Source organism: Bipolaris maydis (genome assembly GCF_028858645.1).
Source record: "Bipolaris maydis strain C4 unplaced genomic scaffold PSV08scaffold_1, whole genome shotgun sequence".
Classification (NCBI taxonomy): domain Eukaryota; kingdom Fungi; phylum Ascomycota; class Dothideomycetes; order Pleosporales; family Pleosporaceae; genus Bipolaris; species Bipolaris maydis.
Window position 1 is genome coordinate 3112333 of NW_027093857.1, and position 23735 is coordinate 3136067.

The following is a 23735-nucleotide window of genomic DNA, read 5'->3' on the forward strand; positions in this document are numbered from 1 at the left end:
CCACTAGATGACAGCCCCTCTTGTTCATATTGTTTCGTTCCGATGCTAGCCTGGACGCCTAAAACGGCCAAACTAATTTACTGCCAGTCAGCCTTACGATAAGACCCCACCACAAGGCAGACTTCGGAAGATGCTCTCCGGGTAAAGCAAATAAGCACACCGCATAAATGCTCTGCCTTGAGACAAGTACCATGTTCTGTGTATACTCGGGTCCGATATGCAATTGGGCCATGGTTAGGTCATCACATTCACAAGGGACTACTCCAACATGCACTCCACACCTCACACACCCGAGGACCCCGGCACATTCACGCGCCCATGCTCCTCACTTTCCCCACACAAGCAAATCAATTGGAAAAGAATAGTCATAATCATAACATCATAGTAACGTCCTAGTAAAAGTCTTCCCACCGCGTAACCCTCTTACTCCCCTCAGACTCGGTATCCGACTCCGTCTCCCTCTCCATCTCGCGCCCCTCCCTCTCCCACATCTCGCGCTCCTCGCGTCTCGGCTCCATATCAACACGGTCGAACCATCCCCCATTGAACTTCTTGTCCCAATAGGCAAAGTACATGGATGCCTGCTTGGGCTGCGGAAGCGCAGGGTCGCGCTGCTGGTGGTGCTCGTCGGCGTCGGTGTTGAACGCCGAAGTAGAGTACGCATAAGGGTTTTCGGTAGCCAAGAGTCTTCGGTACTTTTCTTGGTGTGACTCTGCTTGATGTGAGTTTGCTGGTTGGGTGATGTTGTAGATGGGGTCGTTGAAGGGGTCGCGGTATTGTGGGTGTTGTGAGGGGCCGCCGGTGTAGGAGAGGATAGTGCTGGTTGTGCTTAGGGAAGAGGAGTTGCGGTGGTGGCTGTGGGTTAGATCTCGCTTTTTTATGCGTAGGGGCGCGGGATGTAGGGCTGTCATGCTGATGCTGTCGCTGGGGCTCAGTGAGTTGTTTGAGTGATGGTGGTAGGATGAATAGAATGAGGACTTACTGGGTGAGGTTTGGTAGGTATCTTGATGATATGCCGAGTATGTGTCTTGTCGGTTGTATGATTTGGGAGAAGTGTAGGCCTGCTTGTCGCGCATATCGAAACCTAGGGGTTCTGCTGGGGAGAACTGCTCTACGCTGAAAGGGCGGGGATTCGGACCTAGTTTTGTGTCGACCTGCATGTGAAATGAGTGCTCGCCTGTTTTGTGATCGGAGGATGTATCTGAAGAGGAGTTCACTGTTGTGCCAGAGAGTGTCTGATACAAAGTCTCCTTTTGGTGCCTTCGCTCCAGCATCAAAAACTTTAGTCTCATACCAAGATCACCGGATTCGTAAAGGGTCCTCTCACTGCCAGAAGTCTTCTTGATCCAGTATTTTACGAATCGTACACGCCTCGAGCTCATCTCTGCCCAGTAAGGAGTGTCAGGAGCGGGGTTGGGATTTGTCAGACTTTTTGTACTCAAGCGGCCCACCATGCCCGCAAAGAGAGCGAAGAGGACGTCTTCATCAGAACCAATACGCGCCATGATACAAGCTGGACACTGGTCGGGCTGGTAGTGCCACTTGTCTCCACAGTAGATGGGCTCGCGGCCAGGCGGCGCAGAAGCATCAAGTTTGAAATCCCGTCGCCACATTTGCAGCACAGGTTCCATTTGACGCACCCTCCACTCTTGGTCCGGGGTCAGAAGATTAGATATGATCAAAGGGTAAAGGAACTGGCCGATTGCGCCTTCAAACTCGTGCTTCACCCATGCCCAAATGTCGTTGATTAGATGGGCATCCAAGCCTTTGTGGATGCAGCAGAGGTTCCCAGAACTCCGGAAGAATAGAGGAGAGGAGCGTAAGCGTCGAGGGAGATCCTGGATATCCAACTTGGTGTGTTTTTGGTAGAGTGACACTTTGCGCTCATAACGCTCCTCAGTAGGTGTTGGGACATCTCGCAGGATACGCACCAAGCGTTTCATGTCAGTGCTGTGAAGACGGCGAGTCTCTATTCTACCCAAAAAGGAAACCATTTGGATCTTGTCTGGTACAGTGTTTTTGTAGAGATGTTACGTTGTGGGATATGAGAAACAACAGGTGGTTGGAAAGGAACGACCGGATATATAACCCTTTCAAAATAACATGGTAGACGAACAACACGATGAAGAGCTAGATGCATTGTGAGAAATGTCAAGTTGGGTTTTAGTGTTCACGGCTCTTGGAACAGCGAGAGAGTGATACAATGTTGGGACATGGAAAAGTCCACAATGTGCAAACATGGTATGTAGTGAATCTCAGAATTGGGTCAGAAATCTAAGACTGAAAGCAGCCCAGAGACATTAGCTGACGAGCTGGTGGGGTTATCAGAAAAGAATACAGGATGAAGCATGAGCATCGCAAAGTCACGCGCAGCGCCTACTTGTCAAGAAGACGGGCCAAAAAATCAAGGACTACAACACAGGCGGAAAGATCTCATACAGTCAATAATAGGGCTTAAATTCAATTGTGATCCAGCCATGCAGTAAACGCCGTTCCAGAATCGTATAGTGCATGAGTAAAGAATGAAAAAGATAAAACCATATCCCAAACGGTACGCAAAGCAGCCCAAGGCTGAAGCTACCAGATAATACAAGAAGAAAAAAAATCAAAAGAAGCGAAAGTTTGTAGCACTAGGACTAGACATTACCTATAGCAACCGGATGGTTCTTGTCTACAAATGAAACAAGTGGGTGCAATCAATGTGAGCTCTCCAATCCCAACACATTGGCTCTCCTGCCGTGCAGGTTTTGATTGACTTTGTTTGTCAAATCTTTAAAGTTTGTTCCCGCCGATGATGAAATGCTAGTCGCCTTTTTTCTTGAAATGCGGGGGGTTGAAGCCCCTTGCGGGAGAGAGGAATCCTCCTGAGATGGGCTGGAGACTGCTGCAGCAGTCGCCGGGACGGCGGTTGCCTCATTCTCCTTCTCTTGGTCAAGCTTGTGCTGTGCCGTCATACGGGCACGCTCGTACTTGGCAGTCACGTCGCCCTTGTACATGGTACCTCCGATGCGATCCAAGTAGACAAAGAACGGCTGTGAGAAGTTGGTTTTGATGCCCCAGCTCTGGTGGTGGATATCATGGTACGCGGCATTGTTGGGGAAGATCCAGTGGATAGGGTCGTAGGGGAATGCATAGCCGCCATGGTCGAGGACAGTCTTGATGGTTGAGCCGGTGAAGAACCACATGGATTGTCGCATGGTCAGGCCGGTGAGAAGGTAGCTGAGACCAGCGCCAAGAGTGTCTAGCGCGAAACCTTCAATTGGGTGGTTGTACAGCGCGCCATAAGCATATGGGACGTAGAGTCGGTGGTGACGTGAGTGGAAGGTCACTGTGTATGTTAGCTAAGCACTGGGGAGTTCAGGAGCCGAGCGTACCGTATAACCACTTGTTCAGGTGCATTGCACGATGCAGCATGTATTCCCATGCATCCATGATGACAATGGCAGCGCTAAATTGGAACGCAGGGATGGCGTACCAGTAGGCGAAGCTAGCGACGGCCAGTTCCCAGGAAGCAAAGGCCGGGACCAGCGTCTGCTCACCGGCAACTATCGCCGACTGTAGCAGCGCTGGGTATCTCCCTCCAGCAACGACCGAAGAGAGAAGCGGGTGGGAAGAAGCAAGCTTTGAGGCCAGGGCGACTGGATTAACGCCAACTGCGGACAAGACGTATGGGACTGCGCGCTGTGCAAGGCGAATCTTCTGGGCATACCAAGCGACGTCATAATCGGCTTTTCCGGTAGTCGGGGCATCGTCGAATATGGAGAGGCTGAAGGATGCTATGATCTGAATGACCTGCTGGAGTATGACGTCGCGCAGGACTTCGTATCGCGAGACGTGATTGCGCTTCAGGACCTCTGCGGGCGTGTGCAGTCGGTATTGGGGAAACAGGTCGTATACGTCAATGGTGTGGAATATCAGGGACACGAACCAGTAGCCGACAACAGGGAGGGCGGCTTGTATAAAGGCGTCGGATGCCCATGATGTGAGCGGCTGTAGAGGCTGAAGGGTATATTCAGGCAGCGGCGGTAGGTGGTAGGATGCAGTTGAGTTTGCGCTCGCCATGGTGCAGCAATGGTGCTCCAGGGCAGCGAATTATGGATTGCAAGTGTAGCTATGCAGCAGCGAGCGGGGGAGTGCAGAGTGCTCGTCGATGGGGTGCAGGGCAGGCGTGGGCGATGACGGGCGACAGCAAGAGCCCAGGAGCGGCGGAGCAAGGAAATTAGGGAGAAGGAGTGATGCAGCAGACGGCTAAACGGCAGGTGCAGGTGGGAAGCAGGTGAGGATGAGCCCGTGGTTGGAATGGCCGGCGGCGGAGGGCTCGGAAAGGAGAGGCTGAGGTGGGCAGAGCGAGGCGAGGCGAGGGAGAAAGTCGTGTGAGGGTGGTGCTGCTTGGTGCTTGCCTGTGACAGGGAGAAGCACTGGCGCGACGTACGGGCGCATCATGACATTTCGCCTGCCCGGCCGGACCAAAAGTGCAGTGCCTGAGAAACCAGGCCACCTGCACCGCCACAGCACGCCCGGTGCGCGCTCCACGCATTCCCAGAGCCGCCACCCACTAGCCACGCCTCGCCATGCTTCGCCATGCACCAGCCACAGCCCACTTCCGGCTAGACCACCCTCAAACCCAATTTTCGACCCCACCAAATTCTCTCTCACGCCCTTATAGTCCCGCGCTCCCTTTCCGCCCCGAGTCAAAGAAAGAATCCTCCAGCCCCCCGACCAGCCGACCCTCTTTCTCCCCCCATCACCACATCTGCACATCCACCACACCGCCAGTATGATCATTTACAAGGTCCGTTGCTGCTCCTGCCCGCACGCCGTTGCCCCTGCCCGCGCAACTACCCCGCCTTCCCTGTTGCGCTTCACTACAGCCTGCGCCGGCGGAAAAGCACCTGGCGCCTGATGCAGACATGCAGTATTGACACGTTCCCAGGACATCCTCACCGGTGACGAGATCATCTCCGACTCGTACAACCTCAAGGAGATTGACGGCGTCGCCTACGAGGCCGACTGCTCCAAGATCACTGTCGGAGGCGAGACTTTCGGTGCGTGCTAGTGACACAACGATACACTCACCCGGCCTAACAGCCCTGCAGACACTGGTGCCAATGCCTCCGCTGAGGAGCAGGAGGAGGGTGCCGAAGACCAAGCTGAGACCAAGATTGATGTCGTCCACTCTTTCCGTCTCAACGAGACGGGCTTTGACAAGAAGGGCTACCTCACATACCTCAAGGGTGCGCCACATGACCACAGTCCATCAGCGTACAAACACTAACTACCATCAGGCTACATGAAGGCAGTCAAGGAGGCTCTCAAGAACAAGGGCGCCGATGAGGCCGCCATCAAGGAGTTCGAGACTGGAGCCCAGGCTTTTGCCAAGAAGATCATTACCAACTTCAAGGACTACGAGTTCTTCACCGGCGAGTCCATGAACCCCGACGGCATGATCGTCCTCCTCAACTACCGTGAGGATGGTGTCACCCCCTACGTTACTGTCTGGAAGCACGGTCTCGAGGAGATGAAGGTTTAAGGTTGGACGGCTCAAGGCGCGGGGTCGGTTCACGGTTCATTTGAATTTCACAAATACCTATTGCATGGTTGGGATATCCGCCACAGGGCGAAAAAACGACACGGCACCAATCTAGACGACCGTTATCGAGTCATATGTGACACATGTTATTCTTTCTTCTCAATTCACCCCGCCTCTTGCCTTGTGCCGCTACCGTCCCGTGTCAATGCAGCGTTAGGTAGGCTTTTATGCACATCAAATACTAACCCCACTTATCTAACGTACATCCCTTCGTAACGGAACAACCGCCGTGACGGACAAAATTGCAGGTACTTTAACTTCGCAGCACTATCACCGCCTATAGACACTATAATAGTTATACTATCCTATCCAGGCATATATTAGAATTAATTTTAAGTTAGTGTATGCCTACAAATATAAATAGCTCCATATCGTAATAATCCAAAATAATCTATAGTCTCGCGAAAGCGTACGATGTACTAAAGTCGACACTTCAGACGCGTCTCCATGTTATGGGCTGGGCCTAGCAGGATACTATAAGGAGCCAGAGGTTATTATATTGCTTAGGTATATGTAGAGTAGCGAAGGTCTAGTGTCTACTTACAGTGTCCGTTCTCTTATTAGGCTCAAATAGGGTAGGTCTATAACCTACCCCATAACATCCTAGACTAAGATATCTACAACTTTAGATTCGCAATAGGCTTCTCTAGTACGTCTAAGTTAGTTATAAGCGCTAACAGAGTTAGGAGAGCAGTTATTATATAGCTAGGCAATCGCGAGTAGGTTATAGTAATTGTTAGATAGCCAGCCCTGTGCCACTGCGCTACTACAACCAAAAGGTACGAATAATCAGCATTCTGCTGATACTCTACACAGGATAGTATATATAGTTAGCACTTAACAGCGTCTAACACTTAACAGCTTACTACAGAGGTAGAAAGGGTGAGGAGGCTGAGGGCAATTAGCGACGTCAGCGCGCGCTGCCAACGTGTACGAAGTGCTATATTCAAGGACAGACTCGCACTTTATATAGAACTAGATAATAAATTATGCCTCTTAGTTTTATCTTATACTATTGCGTTGTTGCAGAGATAATTGCGTAGAGTGTTGGGTCAAATTTGGTGGGGCGGCCAGCTTACTGATCCCGCCCGTTATAATGTCAAGCAGTGCTGAGTTACAAGAACTGATAGAAGATTTTCGAGGTCAGAATTTAAAGGAAGCAAGGCCAGATGAGTTGAAGGGCTTTATTAGCTATGTGCGAGCGATGCAGTAGAGATTCGAGGCAGAGGCTGCGTAGATGAACAAGCTTAAAGTCTAGCACAAACAATCACTAAGTTAGTTGCCATAAAACCTCACGAAAATGGCCAATATACTCCGTATGTACGGAGGTGCCTTTCAAAAGTATTGTCTACCGCTAATCTCGGCGATTCGGCGCAACTCTTCTTGGCGCAACTCCCACCTTTAAGCTGAGGAGCTGTTTGATCAGCCTACCTACTACTACGTAGTTATCTTCTTACTATAGCTCCTTATACTGATATATATACCCGTACCTTAGTAATCACATTAAAGTCACCTCCTATTGGCAAGAATACGTCACAAGTTGCTGCGCTAACTAGTGTTCACCCTCGTACTGTTAATCGTATCTATAGTAGAGCTATTACTATAGGCTTTAAGCTAAACGAACTTCCTATTAAGATTCTTCTATACCACGTTTAGGATACTCTAAAGACTAGTAGACCTGCTAAGCAGGCAGAGGAGGTAAAGGAGCAGATATTCTAATAAGTACGATATAATAGATATAGACAAGAGAAGAGCTATACTAATCTTACTAGTAGGCTTAGTCTCTAAGGAGTTAAAATCTCTACCTCTACTATCTAGAGGGTATTAAGAGTAGTAGGATATAAAAAGACTAAGCTAACGAGGAAGCCTAAGTTAATATAGGAGATAAGGAGTGCTCGTCTTAAGTAGGCATTAGAGTATAAGGACTAGACGTTAGAGGACTAGAAGAATGTTATCTAGACAGACGAGACGTTAGTAGTAATTAACTACTAACGTAGGGGCTATAGAGTCTAGAGAAAGGCAGACGAGAGAGTAGTTAAGAGCTACATCTATAAGAGGTGGATGTTAAGAGTATAGCTCGAGTAGAAGTAATATAAGACTTCTGGTGTCAAGCTTCTTATTAGTTAGTTTTCACAGATAGAGCGGCAGAGTGCAATATTAGACGTAACGTGCAAGTAGAATAACTCTCTATATTATACTTATACTTAAAACTTAAGTTGAACACATTGAGCTATAAGGGCTCAATGCCTATACTATATACTAAGGAGTGAAAGTGATCGTGTACGATCAATATAGTGATCGTAGACGATTAGGTAGAAGGCGTGGTTCTAATCAGCTGTTAAAGTGATCGTGTACAATTAATAAAGTGATCGTTGACAATCGCGCCCTAATTAGCTGGATACATCTAATCGTGTACAACTAGTCACGTGACTACAGCACGGTTAAAGGATTGCGGCGCAGCTTATCCCTTTAGATCCTCCAAACTAATTACTTGTAAGTAGCTTGCCTTGGCTCGTAACAGTGGAAGGGATACTCTAAGTTTATATTCTAGGGCTGCTTCTTATACGATAAGAAAAGTCTATGCTATATCTATTAGCTAGAGATAAAGGTAGAGAAAGAGGATGCTACTCGTTAGATTAAGTAGCTGAACGCTAAGCTTAAGCCTCTATAGAGAGAGGAGTAGGAGCTATTAGAGTCTATAAGGAGGATAGGGCTATATAATAAGCGTGGTAGGAAGCCTTAATAGAGATAGATAGAGAAGATAAGTAAGCTAGTGCGCACGTCTAGAGGTAGTATAGACTAGTAGAGATATTAGACCTGCGTTCTAATTCTAAAGCTAATTCCTTTTACTAAAGAATGCCTCTAAGATAGACCTTAGACTGTTATAATAGAGGATAAGGCACCTAGCTACGCCTATGTTACAAGTAACAAGAAGGATTCTCTCCTTGACGCGGGATGACGAGGTTAAAGACCAACCACGTCCACGTCAGAAGGTAACGACCATCGCGGGGCTGGAGGTCACGTGATATGTGTGCTCCCGCCAAGAGCCCTGCTCCCGGAGCACGGGGGGCCTTGGGAGAATTATGCTCCCACTGCTCCCAAAGAAAAGGGAGAATAGGGAGCACCAGGACAGAAACAATGAGGATATAAGGATGGATGGATTTCATTATTACTCTCGTTGTGGTCAACTCAAATTGTACTTTCTTACTAGTTACTTAACTTCACAAGATTGATACTTGTTAGTCTATTCGATATAGATTAGGAATTGTCAACCTATTGTTACTTTCTATACAAGCACGCCCACTCCACTGTATCGCCAGACAAATACCTCACGGCGCTCTTCACACCATCTCACTCACCCTAACCCGGATCGAGCTTAGAGAAGTATCAGCACCAAACCCCGTGTAACACTTTGACCACCCACGGATTCAGTGGACTTAGGAAGATTAACATTAGGACGCCCGATTAAGACTTACGATGTCTCACAACCATTCTCAGTCACAGGCTAGTGCCGGTGGACCAGTTCAAGGTCCCGGACCGATGCCTAACCCAGCAATCGACGACGAGATGTTGACTCCCAGCGACGATGAGGAGGAGACAATGGATAACCCTAGGCAAATGGTTCATAGTCTTAGGCGACAGGCCGAGATCCATGCACGGCAGATGGCCGAGATGCAAGCGATGATCAATCAGCTCACGAGTCAGCTGATGGCCACACCAAACGAAAAGCCTATCAAAAAACCCAAGATGGCAACCCCGGACAAATACGATGGTAACCGAGAAGGGTTACGGACGTTCCTCACCACTATCGAGTTATACTGCGGCTACAACGATGTGCCAAACGATGCAGAGAAGATCCTTATGGCAAACACACACCTAAAAGGAAAAGCAGCCAGCTGGATGCAACCCTACGTGGAGGATTTTCTATTGGACATCAACAACAAGGGAACTAAGGACGAGACGCGTACCTTATTCAGCAGTTGGGCCAACTTCAAGGAGGAAATGGGACGCATCTTTGGGGAGGTAGACGCGGAAAGCCAGGCGGAGAAAGCGATACCTCGCCTGAGGCAGACCAAAGCAGTTTCGGCCTATACGGCGGAGTTCAAGCAACTACAAGCGCGAATCAATTGGGACGATTCGGCACTCCGGACGGTATACGAAGCAGGTCTGAAGGAAAACATCAAGGACGAACTTGTACACTATGACAAGCCGAGGGACTTGTACTCGTTGATCGAGTTGGCAACAAGAATCGACACGCGATTATGGGAACGAAAGGAAGCCCAGAAAGGATACAAGCCAGGGCCACCCTTTGCCAACACCCGAAGGTATCGGAGCAACAAGGATCACGACGGAGACACGTACATGACCGGCAAAGTACAAGACAAGTCTAAGGATAAGAACAAGACCCGAGGAAAGTTTAACGACGGTCTTTCCAAGGAAGAACGCCAGAAGCGTTACGACAGTAAGGCATGCCTCCGCTGCGGCGAAGTAGGACACTTCCGTAGGGACTGCCCGAAGAATGAAGTCAAGCAAGGAGCGGTTAAGATCGGAATGCTACGGATGGCAACACCATACCCGACTGAGGAACTAGACGAGACTCTCAGCGACCTAGACCTGTACGACGAAGCAAGACAAGCCACCGATGAGGCCTTTGAGCTAGTACAGAAGGCGATAGGACTCCAAGACTTCAAGTGGGACGAACCACTACCAACGGATTGGCAGGTTGAAGGGGCAGAGGTACTACGCCGCCTAAGAAACCAACAGTGCTGGATTTGTGGAAATACCAGGCACCAAGCCAACGACTGCGATATCGAAGGACGAATCACAATCACGGGACCCCGAGCAGATGAGATTGCCTGCAGGGCTGCCCAGGAACAACCCAGATTCAAGGAATCTGATGACGAGGAGACGCCTCGGACGTTCAAGGAACGAATGGAGCAACACGAGCGCCTACGTTGGGTTGACTGCCCAAGACAGTGTGATTATCACTTGAGGAAGCGAGAAGAAACCAGGAACAACGAGGACGATTGCTGCCATATCAACTTATGGCATAACGAGTGTCGAGTACAGCATTGCCAGGTGCACCAGCCAGGAGAAAAGGAAGCTCACGAAGAGCTATGCTGGATCAATTGTACGACCAATTGCCAGTTCCACAGGGAACAACGACGGAATGCTCGAAAGGTAGACGACTACTACCATAGCACGATATCCGCCGAGGAATGCAATGCGAAGAACTGCAGGATGCACAGAGCTGCAAGACCAAGAGTCACGATGACTAGGGTACCTAGGCAGGATCAGGGAAAGTCCAACGAGGAAAAGAGCCACGAACGACTCTTATGGACGCATTGCAGGAAGGGATGCGCCTTCCACCGACAACAGTTTGAGGATGCTCGCGGAGTGAACGATTACCTCCATAGCACCTTGTCAGCAAACATCTGTGAGGCAGACGGATGCCCGATTCACAGAACGAAGAAGCCGAGTCCAACGAGGAAGGTTGCGAAGGACGATATACCGCACCCGAATATCCATTGGAGCTTCTGTTACGACGATCAGTGTACGATACACTATTCCGCCAAGGAAGGCGAAGGCTACTTTCCTAAACAGAGGAAAGGTAAGCAGACAAAAAACTAGGATGCCGCCAGGGACAGGGTCACGCTGGTGAAGGCAGTCCTAAAACGACCCTCAAGGAAGTACGCGAACTGGGAGCGCAGGATTTGCGGCTGCAGGCTACGGTACTTATAGACGGACACGAGGTGACGGCGCTCATAGACAGTGGGGCCGCACGAACCGTTATCTCACCCCGAGTGGTGGAGAAGAACAACATACCCTATCGGGCCAAGAAGGTGCCGATGCGAGTGGTATTAGCCGACGATAGTCCCACGACATACGGGAACGGCTGGATTCGACTTGAGACCGAGGCAGTATCGTTACGCCTGGCTGGTCAAGAAAGCCGAACGAAGATTAGTATTATGGATCTCGGTGAGACCGAGATGATAATTGGCTACGACTGGTTGTTAGAGTACAACCCTGCCATCGACTGGCAAAAGAAATCGATACACAGCCGAGAACCTGTGCACAAGGTTGCTGGTGTACGACGAGAAACACGCCCGACGGATCAACGCGCGCACCCAGATGGGAGATTCGGTGTGATTTCGCCGCATAAGATCGCGAGAATCTATGCGAAGGACCCTCAGAGAGTAGGAGTCATCTGGATACGGCAGGTCGCGACCACGAAGGAAGGACCGGTACCACAGGTTGCGTCCGCTAATGACGAACCACTGCTGGCGATTCCAGCAGAATACCGAACATCAGAGTTCAAGGAACTGTTCGAGGAAAACGAAGCAACAGACTTAGCAGAACACCAGGATTGGGATCACGAGATCATCTTGGAGGAAGGAGCGAAGTTGAGCCCAGGAGGAATGTACCCTATAGCGCCCGAGCACGATGCTGAGCTGCGGGATTACCTCCAGAAGAACTTGAAGAAGGGATTTATCCGACCAGGATCAGGCCCGATGGCCTCGCCTATACTGTTCGTAAAGAAGCCTAACGGGAAGTGGCGACTATGTGTCGACTTCAGGAGGTTGAACAGCGTTACTCGGAAGAATCGATATCCCTTACCACTGATTACAGAGCTCATGGATCGACTCCAAGGAGCTAAGTGGTTCACGAAGTTCGACGTTCGGGAAGGATTTTACCGAATCAGGATCAAAGAAGGTCACGAGTGGATGACGGCGTTTAAGACGAAGTATGGACTGTTCGAGTATACGGTTATGCCATTCGGGTTGACGAATGCGCCGGCAACCTTTCAATCAGTCATCAACAACGCGCTCCACGAATACCTCGGAATCTTTGTTACCGCGTATCTGGACGATGTACTAGTGTACTCCAGCGGCACACGCGAAGAACATGTCGAGCATGTTAAGAAGGTTTTACGAAAGCTTAAGGAATACAAGCTATACCTTCAACCAGGAAAGTGTGAGTTTCACACGCAGGAAACGGAATTCCTCGGATTTATCATCTCAACCGAAGGAGTGAAAATGAACCCAAAGAAGATACAGACTGTACAGGAATGGCCAAAACCCAACACAGTCAAGGATGTTCAATCCTTCTTAGGATTTGCGAACTATTATCGAAAGTTCATCAAAGATTACTCGAAGATCACGGCACCCCTTACGGAGATAACGAAGAAGGAAATAGGTTTCAAATGGGAGCAGGAACATCAGGAGGCTTTTGATCGAATCAAGCAGATATTCCTGGAGGCGCCGGTACTAGAGATGTACAGCCCTCAGAGACCCACCAGAGTCGAGACCGACGCGTCTGACTATGCACTCGGAGCTGTATTGTCACAGCAGTGCACGGATAAGAAATGGAGACCGGTGTTCTACCATTCACGGAAGTTCTCAGGAGCAGAACTCAATTACGACGTTCACGATAAGGAACTACTTGGAGTAGTCGATGCCTTTGAACAATGGGAGGTGTACCTGTTAGGACTCCCCGACACGATCGAGGTTTTTACCGATCACCAGAATCTGACGAGTTTCATGACAACGAAGAAACTCAACCGACGACAAGTCCGATGGGCCGAGACGCTTGCTCAGTTCGACTTTAAGATAACGCACCGCGCGGGAACGCTCAATGGAGCCGCAGACGCTTTAAGTAGAAGGTCTGATTTGCGCGAAGAGGGTCATAAAGAACCACATGACGCCTTACTTAAGACGATGCCCGATGGCAGTCTGAAGTACAACCAGCCGGAACTAGCTAAGGTAGCTAAGGTGGCCGAGCAGGTAGAAACGCTACAGCAACAGTGGCAGCAGCGAGCAGCCAGCTGGCAGTTCGAGCCCGACGAAGCAGGCTCCGACGAACTGTTGAACGACGAACGGGAGTACCGAGATATGGTTTCGAAGGATCGAACATATGTACCTCCACACATGAGATCGAGTCTCATACAGGAACTGCACGAGTCCACGGAATACGGACACGCAGGAATCGAAGAAATGGTTAGACGACTGTCTAAGGTGTTTGCGATACCACGTATGCGTACGAAGGTGCAGGAGATACTAGGCAACTGTTTGGCATGTCACCAGAACAAGCCCAAGAGACATAAGCCCTATGGCCTGTTACAACCCTTACAGCCGCCGTCTAGACCATGGACAAGTGTAACGATGGACTTCATAGTGAAGCTCCCGAGATCGTTGGAACCAGGATCAGCTCGATTTTGCGACACAATCCTAGTAATCGTGGACCGATTGACTAAGGCGGCAAAGTTTGTGCCTACGGAAGAGACTATTACGGCAGAAGAATGCGCGTACGAAGTCACCAAAGCATTAGTGTCAGAGCATGGGATACCTGAAGAGTTCATCACCGATCGTGATAAACTGTTTACGTCTAAATACTGGAATACATTCCTGGCGAAGTTAGGTGTCAAAAAGAAGCTTTCGACAAGCTTTCACCCGGAAACAGACGGCCAGACGGAACGAACAAACCAGACATTAGAACAGTACTTACGGATGTACGCCAACAAATTGCAGGACAACTGGGTAGAGTTGTTGCCGACAGCGCAATTGGCCTACAACAGCACGAGATCCACAACGACGAAGCATTCGCCGCACTACGCGAACTACGGATATGAGCCGGTAGCTCATCGAGATCCGAAGGACATTGAGAGTATCGCGGTAGGGGCAGACGACAAAGCGAAGCTTATGCGAGATTTGCACGAAGAATTAAGCAAGAACCTAGCTCAACGGAACCTCACGACATCCAAGGCAGCGAATAAACAAAGGATTGAGGGACCAACCTTTAAGAAGGGGGACAAAGTTTTCTTGTCACGACAAAACCTGAAAACTAAACGACCATGCAGGAAATTGGACAACCTCCGAGTAGGACCATTCGAGATCCTAGAGGAAATAGGAAAAGTAAACTACAAGTTGAAACTCCCACAAGGCATGCGAATCCACCCTGTCTTTCACAAGAAACTCCTGGAGCCAGCACCTCCAGATGCCGAGCTAGCAACGGACATAGAGCTCGAAGACGACGAATACGAGGTCGAAGAAATTAGGGACCTGCGGAAAATCGGTAGTCAGTGGAAGTACTTGGTCAAGTGGCGAGGATGGCCCGAGAGCCACAACACTTGGGAACCTGAAGGAAATCTGACGAACTGCAAGTCACTGGTACGTGATTTTCACCGGAAACATTCGAAGAAGCGAGAACCGGATTCTCGAAGGGTAGGTAATAATCAAGGGACAAGAAAGGGTCGTAAGAAGAGGAATAATCAGCCTGTAACCAGCCAGGGTCAGTCGACTGTGCGGGTAGCGATGGTTCGGTTGTCGGAAAACCCATACCAGGGGCAGAGGTCCCCTCAGCTTCCTCTTTCTCACGATTCTGAAGACTCAGAAGAGCGTGATCACGATCAGCGTACGCCCGCTCCCGCTCTTCAACTTCTAGGAGCTCGCGACGAAGTCGCGCGGTCTGCTCCTCAGAACGAGCAAGCTCGAGACGCTTTTGACGCTTCTCTGCCTCCACCTTTTCCCACTCTTCTTCAGTTACAAACAAACTACACTCAGCCTTTACAGCAATACAACCAGCACACTGCCCGGACGCAGTGTCCACGAAGCAACGAAGGTTCTTCTTCTCACAGCGCTTACAGCGGAAAGTCATCTCTTTTCCCCGACAACGGATCTTGTCGGACCGAGCCTGGCGACGTTGAGTCGAGGTTATCGCAGGAGCCTGACGAGAGGAAGACGGGACCTTGGGCATGGTTAGGAAGGCTGGAGTCAGGAAGGGACGGTTACAATGGCCCGGGGCCTACCGACCTTATATGCAGCCGACGATTCAACATGCGGCACGGCAAAATGATAATCCAGGGTATCGGGACGATACGCCTAAGAGGGGGGATAATGTTACAAGTAACAAGAAGGATTCTCTCCTTGACGCGGGATGACGAGGTTAAAGACCAACCACGTCCACGTCAGAAGGTAACGACCATCGCGGGGCTGGAGGTCACGTGATATGTGTGCTCCCGCCAAGAGCCCTGCTCCCGGAGCACGGGGGGCCTTGGGAGAATTATGCTCCCACTGCTCCCAAAGAAAAGGGAGAATAGGGAGCACCAGGACAGAAACAATGAGGATATAAGGATGGATGGATTTCATTATTACTCTCGTTGTGGTCAACTCAAATTGTACTTTCTTACTAGTTACTTAACTTCACAAGATTGATACTTGTTAGTCTATTCGATATAGATTAGGAATTGTCAACCTATTGTTACTTTCTATACAAGCACGCCCACTCCACTGTATCGCCAGACAAATACCTCACGGCGCTCTTCACACCATCTCACTCACCCTAACCCGGATCGAGCTTAGAGAAGTATCAGCACCAAACCCCGTGTAACAGCCTACTACTATTAGAGTGTAATCTATCGCCTGTACGACGTTAAGAGACTACTCTAGTATAGAAACTCGCTAGACTATAACTATATTAAGCTATGCTAATTCTATATAAAAAGAGAGACTACGAAGAAAGGAGCTCTATAGTTAAGGGCTAAGGTAGTTAGAATCTAGTAGAACTACTAGAGAGATCTCTTATAACTTAAGATCTAAGCCTAGATTAAGCGAATCCTTATATACATTTAAAAGATTATTAAGCTACAAGGTGGCAATAAGTATATAGAGGGGAGAGATAAGCCTTAGCTAAGGCGGCCGTACATCGGCTAGATTATTCTTAGTAGATAATACTTTTGAAAGGCACCTCCGTACAGAGTAGTTAGATGATTTTCGGGTGTCTGTCTGACCCTCAAGCCACCATGTGAAGGCCACTGCTTGTAGCTGATTGGCCGAACGGAAGGTGCGGCTAATGTCTGAGATTACTATGTTGTAGTCTTATGGAGTCCCTTACCCCAAAATTGCGCCGAGCTTTCCGCATAATTCGTCACCCTAGAGGTATTGAGAGACAGGGAGGTCACCCTAGGGATTGCATGCTGTAGGGAGCAGTTATTTTCTTGGAATCAAGTAAAAGTCGGTGTAATCCGGTTGAGGCGAAGGCTGCGAGTAAGTGCGTGAAGTCCTGGATCACATTTGCGACCTTCTAGTTCTGAATGGCAGACTGGGGACCAATCGATTCAATCGGCCATTCGGTTCACGAACGTGCCACATTGTGACACCACACACGTCCCGACATTTGTGCTATGTCATCAATACGACAACGCCAAGGTGAGCCCGGATAATCTTTTGTCTGCTAACTAGAAACGGTGCAAGGTTCACGAAATAGTCTTTATTGAGGACGGGTGATAATGGCATGATTGGGACAGAAAGAAGTTTCTGTAGGCAGGGACGTTGCCGGGCACCTGGTAATACGAATCTGCGTCGTTGTTCCCCTTGTGCGAATAATGGGTTATCTCTAAATATGCCGTTCCTACATGAGTTGACGGCAGGGACAGCCAGCATACTTCGTGATAAGTCAAGTCTATTTAGCTGACTACGTGATGAGGCGTTTCTCTATGTAGCTATCTTACGTTAGAGGATATGCTTCAAGGGCGGCCCTACCTTCCACTCGTATGCGGATGCTATATAATTCCGCGCCAAAGTTAATACATACCATTGCACATCGGCGACATAGGCACCATGGTTGGAATAGCAGCGAAACCTTATGAGAAGGTGTGAGAGCTAAAAAAACGACCGTCAGATAACTCTCGAGTTACTAGAGCGTAGTACTAAATAAGCTTAGTAAGCCTTGGTATCTGCTGCGACAGAAGGTTTCTACGAATTCGACACGGACCTGGGCTCGCCATTGCCGGTCAGCAGATAACGGACTGTATTTAAACGGATAGCCTGGACAGCTTAAGGCATGTTACAACTTTGTTGGTCGAACCAAGTTACTAATTTCTCGCGGACACTCGTCATCATGTTACCAAAGCTACCGTTGTTTATTATTCTTCTAGTCGCAAAGGTCTCCTATCAACAAATCATCAACACCGATTTTGCGAGTGCAATCGACGTTAATGTATGCCAGGAGATGGATTCTCACTCTGTTTTCAACCGTATATCATGGGCAACTAGAACTTGCGAGTGCACAACGCCATATAGCTTTAGGGCCAGTTGTGTCAGGACATATCCAAACGCACGCGAAAACTACATCGGTAGCTACGATCGAAAATGCGACCCCAGGGATGAAACTTCCGTTTTTTGCATACCCACAGAAAACAATGATCTGGTATATACAGACTGTTCATGCAAGAGGATACCAAAGAAAGTAGGGCAAAAACCACCTGGAAAATCAAACGGAGTTGGTTGCTCTGGTGGACTGACTTTGGGACAAACACACACAATGTCTGTGTATTCCACAATCGTCTTTGCTACAGGGACAACATCGCGCCAAGTTGACGGTTGCTACGTCCAGAATAGCTCTACAGGGACAGAGCTTGCCGCCAACTATCCGTGCCCCCTGAACAATAACGGACACGTACTCGAATTTGAAAAAGGAGCGACCTACCAGGCATGTGTCGAAGGCGACGACGATTCTCCGGACACAATTTCATTTCAATGGATTGTCACGAGCTCGATTGGGCACTCAAAGCGGGACGAATTTATGCAGGCCGTCTCGTACGATAAAAGCGTTGCCCGTGGTAACTTTAAGGGAAGTGTTATAGTCGTTGATGAGGATGGAGCAGAACTCCAGCGATTTGATTTATAAAGGGCACAGTACTCTGTAATGACTTTAGAAAGACGGAACTTCAAAGACGTTCTACTTAGTCGTGGCGGTCCTACTCGGGCCTAACGGCTGCTGTAGTAGAATTTTAATGAAATTGCCCGTGCTCCGTACAGGCCTATCAAAGCTTTAATTGTATATAGAATATATACAAATAAAAATAATAAGAGCTTATGAATATGTTTCCCTAAGTCTTTCTGCCTCTTATCTACTTGCGTAGGGAGGAGTGTTCCGCCACACCAGTTGTTCCGTCACGAAGGGATGCACGTTAGTCAATTCCAGACCCTTGCTCCTTGTTTGCATAAGCGAGATGGCTTCTGTTTGCGTGAATGAGACTCCCGTGACACCGCGAGAACGCGCCGGGCACAGACCAGCACTCTCATCACCGAAACGATAGCCGCCCAGGCAAGGTATTCTCAGCCTTGGAGTGCTGCCTCGACCAACCCTACCATCTAGCATACCCGAGACTCCTTTTCTTAATATTTTACATGTTTGCTTGTGTTTTGGTTGTGTCTTGAACTAGGTATCAGGCAAGCAAGACAGCTGTTGCCCCGCATGGCGGATCATGCTAGGGCGAAGGGTCCTCCCGCACCTCCCTCGCTTCCAAGCACGCCGTCCCGCTACCAGCCAGGAGAAGATCTCAACAAACTCGTGGAATCCATCAACAGAGACTTCGACCTTGACATCCAAATTCGTGGCCACTATTCCCCATCAAAATTGGACCGAGATGACTTAGGCAATCAAGTCTACGAGTACATCATGTTCCTGTTTTACCAAAACAAGCAAGCCCTTGAGCGGGCAATTAAAGAATTCGACTCCAGCGCTGGGCAAGAACGATCCAAAGAGAGCTTGAATCTTTTTCACAAGTTAATGTCAGATACAGTAAAGGCATGCAGACCACCCTCAAAGACCCGGACGCAGGACATTAGGCAGCCCAGAAGCCCTACTTCTTCTCCTCACAGTCAGTACTCCTTTTCCTTGATAAACTCTCCAATCTCTGGCATTTTTACGCCAGATTCATGCCAACCACATTGGCACTTTATGACAGCTTGACATTTAGGCCTCCGTGTTTCGTGGGCTCCGCTTGAAGTAATAGGAAACCCATGTGTATAAATACTAACTTACAGACAGAAGCAATCAAGACACCACAGCAACCCACTCCACTACGTTTTGACCGGCGATCTCAGCGAGAATCACGGGAGTCATATGAATCGTATAAGACCGCTCCAGATCCAGGATCTCCTACAGACGAAGACACCGACAATGAAATGAACCCAGGGCTTGAGGCACGATCTCCATCGCCTTCTCCATCTTTTAGGCCACCACATCCATCTCAGGCAAGTAAACCCGTCTCATTGCATTCAGCAAGAAAACGGCCCTTGGAGAACTCCAATCATTATGGAACCTCGTCAAAATTGACAAAAACCTCGAGAGGAAAGCAGGCAGTCAACACATCGCGTAATACAGAGGACTCGTTCAAAATACCGACCGTCGACATGGCTCCCTCGCGTCAGCCTATTCCTGATCCATCATCCGCAAATCCGTCCTTCAACAATGGCATTTTCTGGTCACAGGAGACCGCCAATACCGCAGCGACTTCTTTCACATCATTTAATGGCGACACCGATGCTTATCGACAACCCAGCTCTACAGTAAGGGCTATAAATGGAAGTAGCTCCACCACATTAGGCTCCTGGGATGATGAAAGTCTGATCCAAGCGGAAAAGCAATTTGCCATGTCGACCCAAAACGACAGGGTATGTGAGCAAGACATCCAGACCGACCTCAATAGAAGCTTTTCTCAAGACAGCAACGGGCAAAGCAGATCTACCTTTGGCTCTGTAGATGAGGAGGAATTTGCCAAGGCGGCAGCCAAACTTGAAGAAAAGCAAAATCGGTCAGATCCGGTTGCTTGCCTGGAACCCTCTGGGGTCGCCACCAACCAACAACAGCACGATTCATCTACGGATAAGATGCCATATGACATACGCGACATACCCAAGCAAAGTCTCTTCGTGGAAATGCTTCCAGTGGAATTGGAATATATTCCCTACTATGTGTTATTCATCTGTCTGCGCATTGCGCTAGAACACTCTGTTTCATTGCGAACGATTGCGGATGTTGTTGACGACTCAAATATCTTCACTGACCCACAAACATTTTGGCACTCCATTGATTGCTACTTTAAGAGCCTGGGCAGACCTACGGTCAAGTCACGCGAAACCAATCGCCTCTGGCAAGCAGTAAATCGGGAAATGGATGGTTTTACCTTCAAGGGAAAACTGACTTTCAGTTCCAGACGAACAGGATCGATCATGTGTCTCAGGCTACTACCGATACAAGAAGAAAAGTCCTGTCGACTGCAGCGAATGTTCGGTTCAGATCGGTTCCTCTATCTGGATTTACCCGAGTTTAATTCTTCCAAGATAGATGGCTTCACCAAGGATGACATAGTGAAGATCAGAAAGAAGTGGCAAGAGTGGTTGCTCACAGAGCACTCCTTTTTGGGACGCAAATGGAGAGTATTCCATGTTGACAACATAAAAAGGAAGCACAAGTCTCACCAAGACGATATGCTTCACAACAAGAAGATTGTTCTGTTTGCCACAGAAGGCACCGGCATTGAGCAACCGTACACAGTGGGTGAAATGTTAAACAAGTTCTTACCTATGGATCTCAACAAAGAACAAAGCTTCTGTAAGGCCTTTGCTCGCATTGATCTTGGCCTTTCCCGGACTATACCTACTTTGTGCTTCGACGCAGAGCAAATCCGGCGTGTGCGTGACAGTAGGAGTAAAGGTGACCAAGAAGATACACGATTCAATGACACAACACTGGACTGGCCACCTTTCCCGGCGCGTACTGTGATGGATGATGGGTGTTGCGTCATGTCAGTGGGTGCAGCCAAGAAGATATGGGATCTGTACACCAAGGCTACGGGCGTTACCGATCCACTACCTAGTGCCTTTCAGGGGCGCATAGGAGGTGCTAAAGGAATTTGGGTAATTAACGCAGAAAGATTCACCAAGGAGCCGACTCACTTGGAGCCCTGGATCATGATCAACGATAGTCAATGGAAATTCGAGCCACCAAATGACCAGTCTCCTTATCATCGTACTTTTGAGGTGTTAAACTACAGCTCAACCCCATCTCCATCTGAGCTGCATTCATTGTTCATTCCGATATTGGCTGATAGGGGTGTACCAAAGGAGGCGATATCTGATCTCATGTTTGACTCTCTTGAAAAAGAGCGCATGAATCTACTGAATGTTCTTCAAGACACCACAAAGGTGCATGAGTGGGTATACCGAAACGGAGCAAACACAAAACTTCGCGAAGAAACCCCTGGACGAGCTGGTCAACCAGCATCTCTCGAGGAAAAGGTTCTGAACCTACTGGAATCCGGCTTTGACCCTCTGAAGTTTCCGTATCTTGCCCAGAATCTCGAATCCTTTATTCTGAGTAGACAGATATTTCAAGAGGCTAAACTACGTGTACTGCTTCCCAAATCAACATTCTTATACGGAGTGGCAGATCCAAAGGGAGTATTGAATCCTGGAGAGATTCAAGTATTGTTCTCTTGGCCATTCCTCGACGAAACCACTAATGAGAGATACTTGGAACTCAGGGACTTGAATGTCTTGGTCGCTCGTCACCCTGCTTGCCGTCGTTCTGATATTCAGAAGGTACGGACAGTCATACATCCCGAGCTGTCTCATTTAGTAGATGTGGCTGTCTTTTCCTCCAAAGGATCTTTCCCCTTAGCTGGCAAGCTGCAGGGAGGTGATTATGACGGCGACATATTCTGGATTTGCTGGGAGAACACACTTGTGCAACCGTTCTTCAATGCTCCTGCACCAGTTCAGCCTCCTGAGCCCTCCCTTTATGGCATTGAAAAAAGAACCGAGAAACTGAAGCATATTGTAGACGTTAAAAGACCCGACAAAGTGGATGCATTTTTGAAAAGGGCTTTCGAGTTCCGTGATCATTCATCGCTGCTAGGTCAGGCAACGATTCTGGCAGAGAGCCAGGCCTACAGCGAAAACTGCGTTCATTCCGGAACCCTTGAGAAGCTCTACGACGTACATGATCTCCTTGTCGATGCAAGTAAGCAAGGATACATCCTCACTCAGAGCAAGTACAACAGCTCCGTAAAGACATTATGTGAGAATCCGAAAGATCCAGCCTACAAAAGGGCAGCTAAAGACTGCAAAAATGCGAGGATCTCGATAGATACTCTGAAATGTCGTGAGAAAAAATACGGCTACAAACCAGACAACATACTGGACTATCTCTACTTCGATGTCGTGAGGGCACACAACATTGAGACGATGAAGAAAGTCAAGGAGATACTTGAGAACGCTATTGAGCGGGATGAAGTCTTAATACATCCATACCAATACCTGCACGACGAAGGAATAGCCGTGGTCAGCAAAGAACTCAGTTCACTGAAAGAAAAAATCGAACGCGTTTATGGTGCATGGAATGAAATATGGAACAACAAAAAGCTTGTGGGAGAGGGTCGGTATGCATTAATCGAAAAATGCTACCAAAATTACCTAGCTATACAGCCTGATAATCCAGACGATCCTAATATCAGACCATGGATGGCACCTTATCGTCGTTATGGATCATGTCATTGGGACACAATCAAAGCATCGGCACTGTATAACAGATACCCATGGCCCGAAAAATTGAGCTTTGTCTTCAGCCTGGCCGGATATACGCTTTCAAAGCTCAAGGCTGAAAGCTTTGAAGGGACCAGATCCGTGGTACTACCCATCCGCGCGAACCTCAAACCGAGACGTATCAAAACCCTATCTTACAGCGATGAATTGGATGATGTAGACGAAGACGAATACGATTTCGTTACTGCTCTGGAAGATCAGTTCCCGGGTTTTGGTGACGGGTATTGAGAATGGGGATATCATTCTCAACTGTTCAACGGCAGAAGCAGTCATCTCGATGAGTTACTGACGCAAGCGATGATCACACATGTTATCAAAACTAGCGCTCCTGGCTATCGAGTTGGCCCCAACGCCTCACTATGCCATTCATTACTACATCTTGAAAGATTGTAGTATCATATATGTAGGGGAAGAGAAAGATGATAGAAGAAGGGGAAAGGAGGAGAGGAAGAAAGGAAAGAGACGCATAAGGGGAAATATCCAAAACAAAAAGAGGGAAATGTAAGAGACGTGGCTGGGTAGATCGGGATTTCCATTGCTGTCATGCCGTGTCATACGCTGCAAGTTGTGCGTATCCATTGGCTCGGAACAGCAGATGTCTTGGAGGTCGATCTACCATGTTAGAATATTTTGTTTGCGATTTTCTTTTCTCTTTTCCATCATATGACATGAATTCCAAAGTATGCAAATGCTTTTTTTTCTCGTGCAAAAAGTAGTGTGCCAGCCTACACCCACACTACCGTGACGTCTTCTCTTTG

General features: G+C 48.6%; 4 protein-coding genes across 4 annotated transcripts; 2 read left to right on the forward strand and 2 right to left on the reverse strand.

Moving 5' to 3' along the window:
- Positions 1-392: 392 nt before the first annotated feature.
- On the reverse strand, positions 393-1994 carry PSV08DRAFT_214550 (uncharacterized protein; the record flags this gene model as incomplete). The annotated part of the gene is made up of 1 exon (XM_014219967.1): positions 393-1994. The coding sequence occupies one exon, from the start codon at positions 1992-1994 to the stop codon at positions 393-395; it is 1602 nt and encodes a 533-aa protein (XP_014075442.1).
- A 255-nt stretch (positions 1995-2249) lies between these two features.
- On the reverse strand, positions 2250-4230 carry PSV08DRAFT_193823 (fatty acid hydroxylase superfamily-domain-containing protein). Its single transcript, XM_066091994.1, has 2 exons — positions 3375-4230; positions 2250-3328 (listed from the first exon to the last, which is right to left on the reverse strand). The coding sequence occupies exons 1-2, from the start codon at positions 4060-4062 to the stop codon at positions 2697-2699; spliced, it is 1320 nt and encodes a 439-aa protein (XP_065950045.1). The 5' UTR covers positions 4063-4230; the 3' UTR covers positions 2250-2696.
- Positions 4231-4743: 513 nt separating this feature from the next.
- On the forward strand, positions 4744-5693 carry PSV08DRAFT_260606 (Mss4-like protein). Its single transcript, XM_014219969.2, has 4 exons — positions 4744-4792; positions 4934-5045; positions 5097-5234; positions 5286-5693. The coding sequence occupies exons 1-4, from the start codon at positions 4778-4780 to the stop codon at positions 5528-5530; spliced, it is 510 nt and encodes a 169-aa protein (XP_014075444.1). The 5' UTR covers positions 4744-4777; the 3' UTR covers positions 5531-5693.
- An 11512-nt stretch (positions 5694-17205) lies between these two features.
- Positions 17206-23551, forward strand: PSV08DRAFT_214557 (RNA dependent RNA polymerase-domain-containing protein; the record flags this gene model as incomplete). The annotated part of the gene is made up of 6 exons (XM_014219970.2): positions 17206-17238; positions 17286-17307; positions 17523-18206; positions 18303-18341; positions 18813-19250; positions 19421-23551. 6 exons carry the CDS (start codon positions 17206-17208, stop codon positions 23203-23205), a joined length of 5001 nt encoding a protein of 1666 aa, XP_014075445.1. The 3' UTR covers positions 23206-23551.
- Positions 23552-23735: the final 184 nt, after the last annotated feature.

Bases quoted from the DNA above. Each gene is read 5' to 3' on its own strand.
- PSV08DRAFT_193823 (XM_066091994.1), bottom strand. From the start codon at position 4,062: ATGGCGAGCGCAAACTCAACTGCATCCTACCACCTACCGCCGCTGCCT. The intron at 3,329-3,374 runs GTACGCTCGGCT...TAACATACACAG, and splicing joins CCTGAACAAGTGGTTATACG to TGACCTTCCACTCACGTCAC.
- PSV08DRAFT_260606 (XM_014219969.2), top strand. The intron at 5,046-5,096 runs GTGCGTGCTAGT...ACAGCCCTGCAG, and splicing joins TGTCGGAGGCGAGACTTTCG to ACACTGGTGCCAATGCCTCC. The intron at 5,235-5,285 runs GTGCGCCACATG...AACTACCATCAG, and splicing joins CTACCTCACATACCTCAAGG to GCTACATGAAGGCAGTCAAG.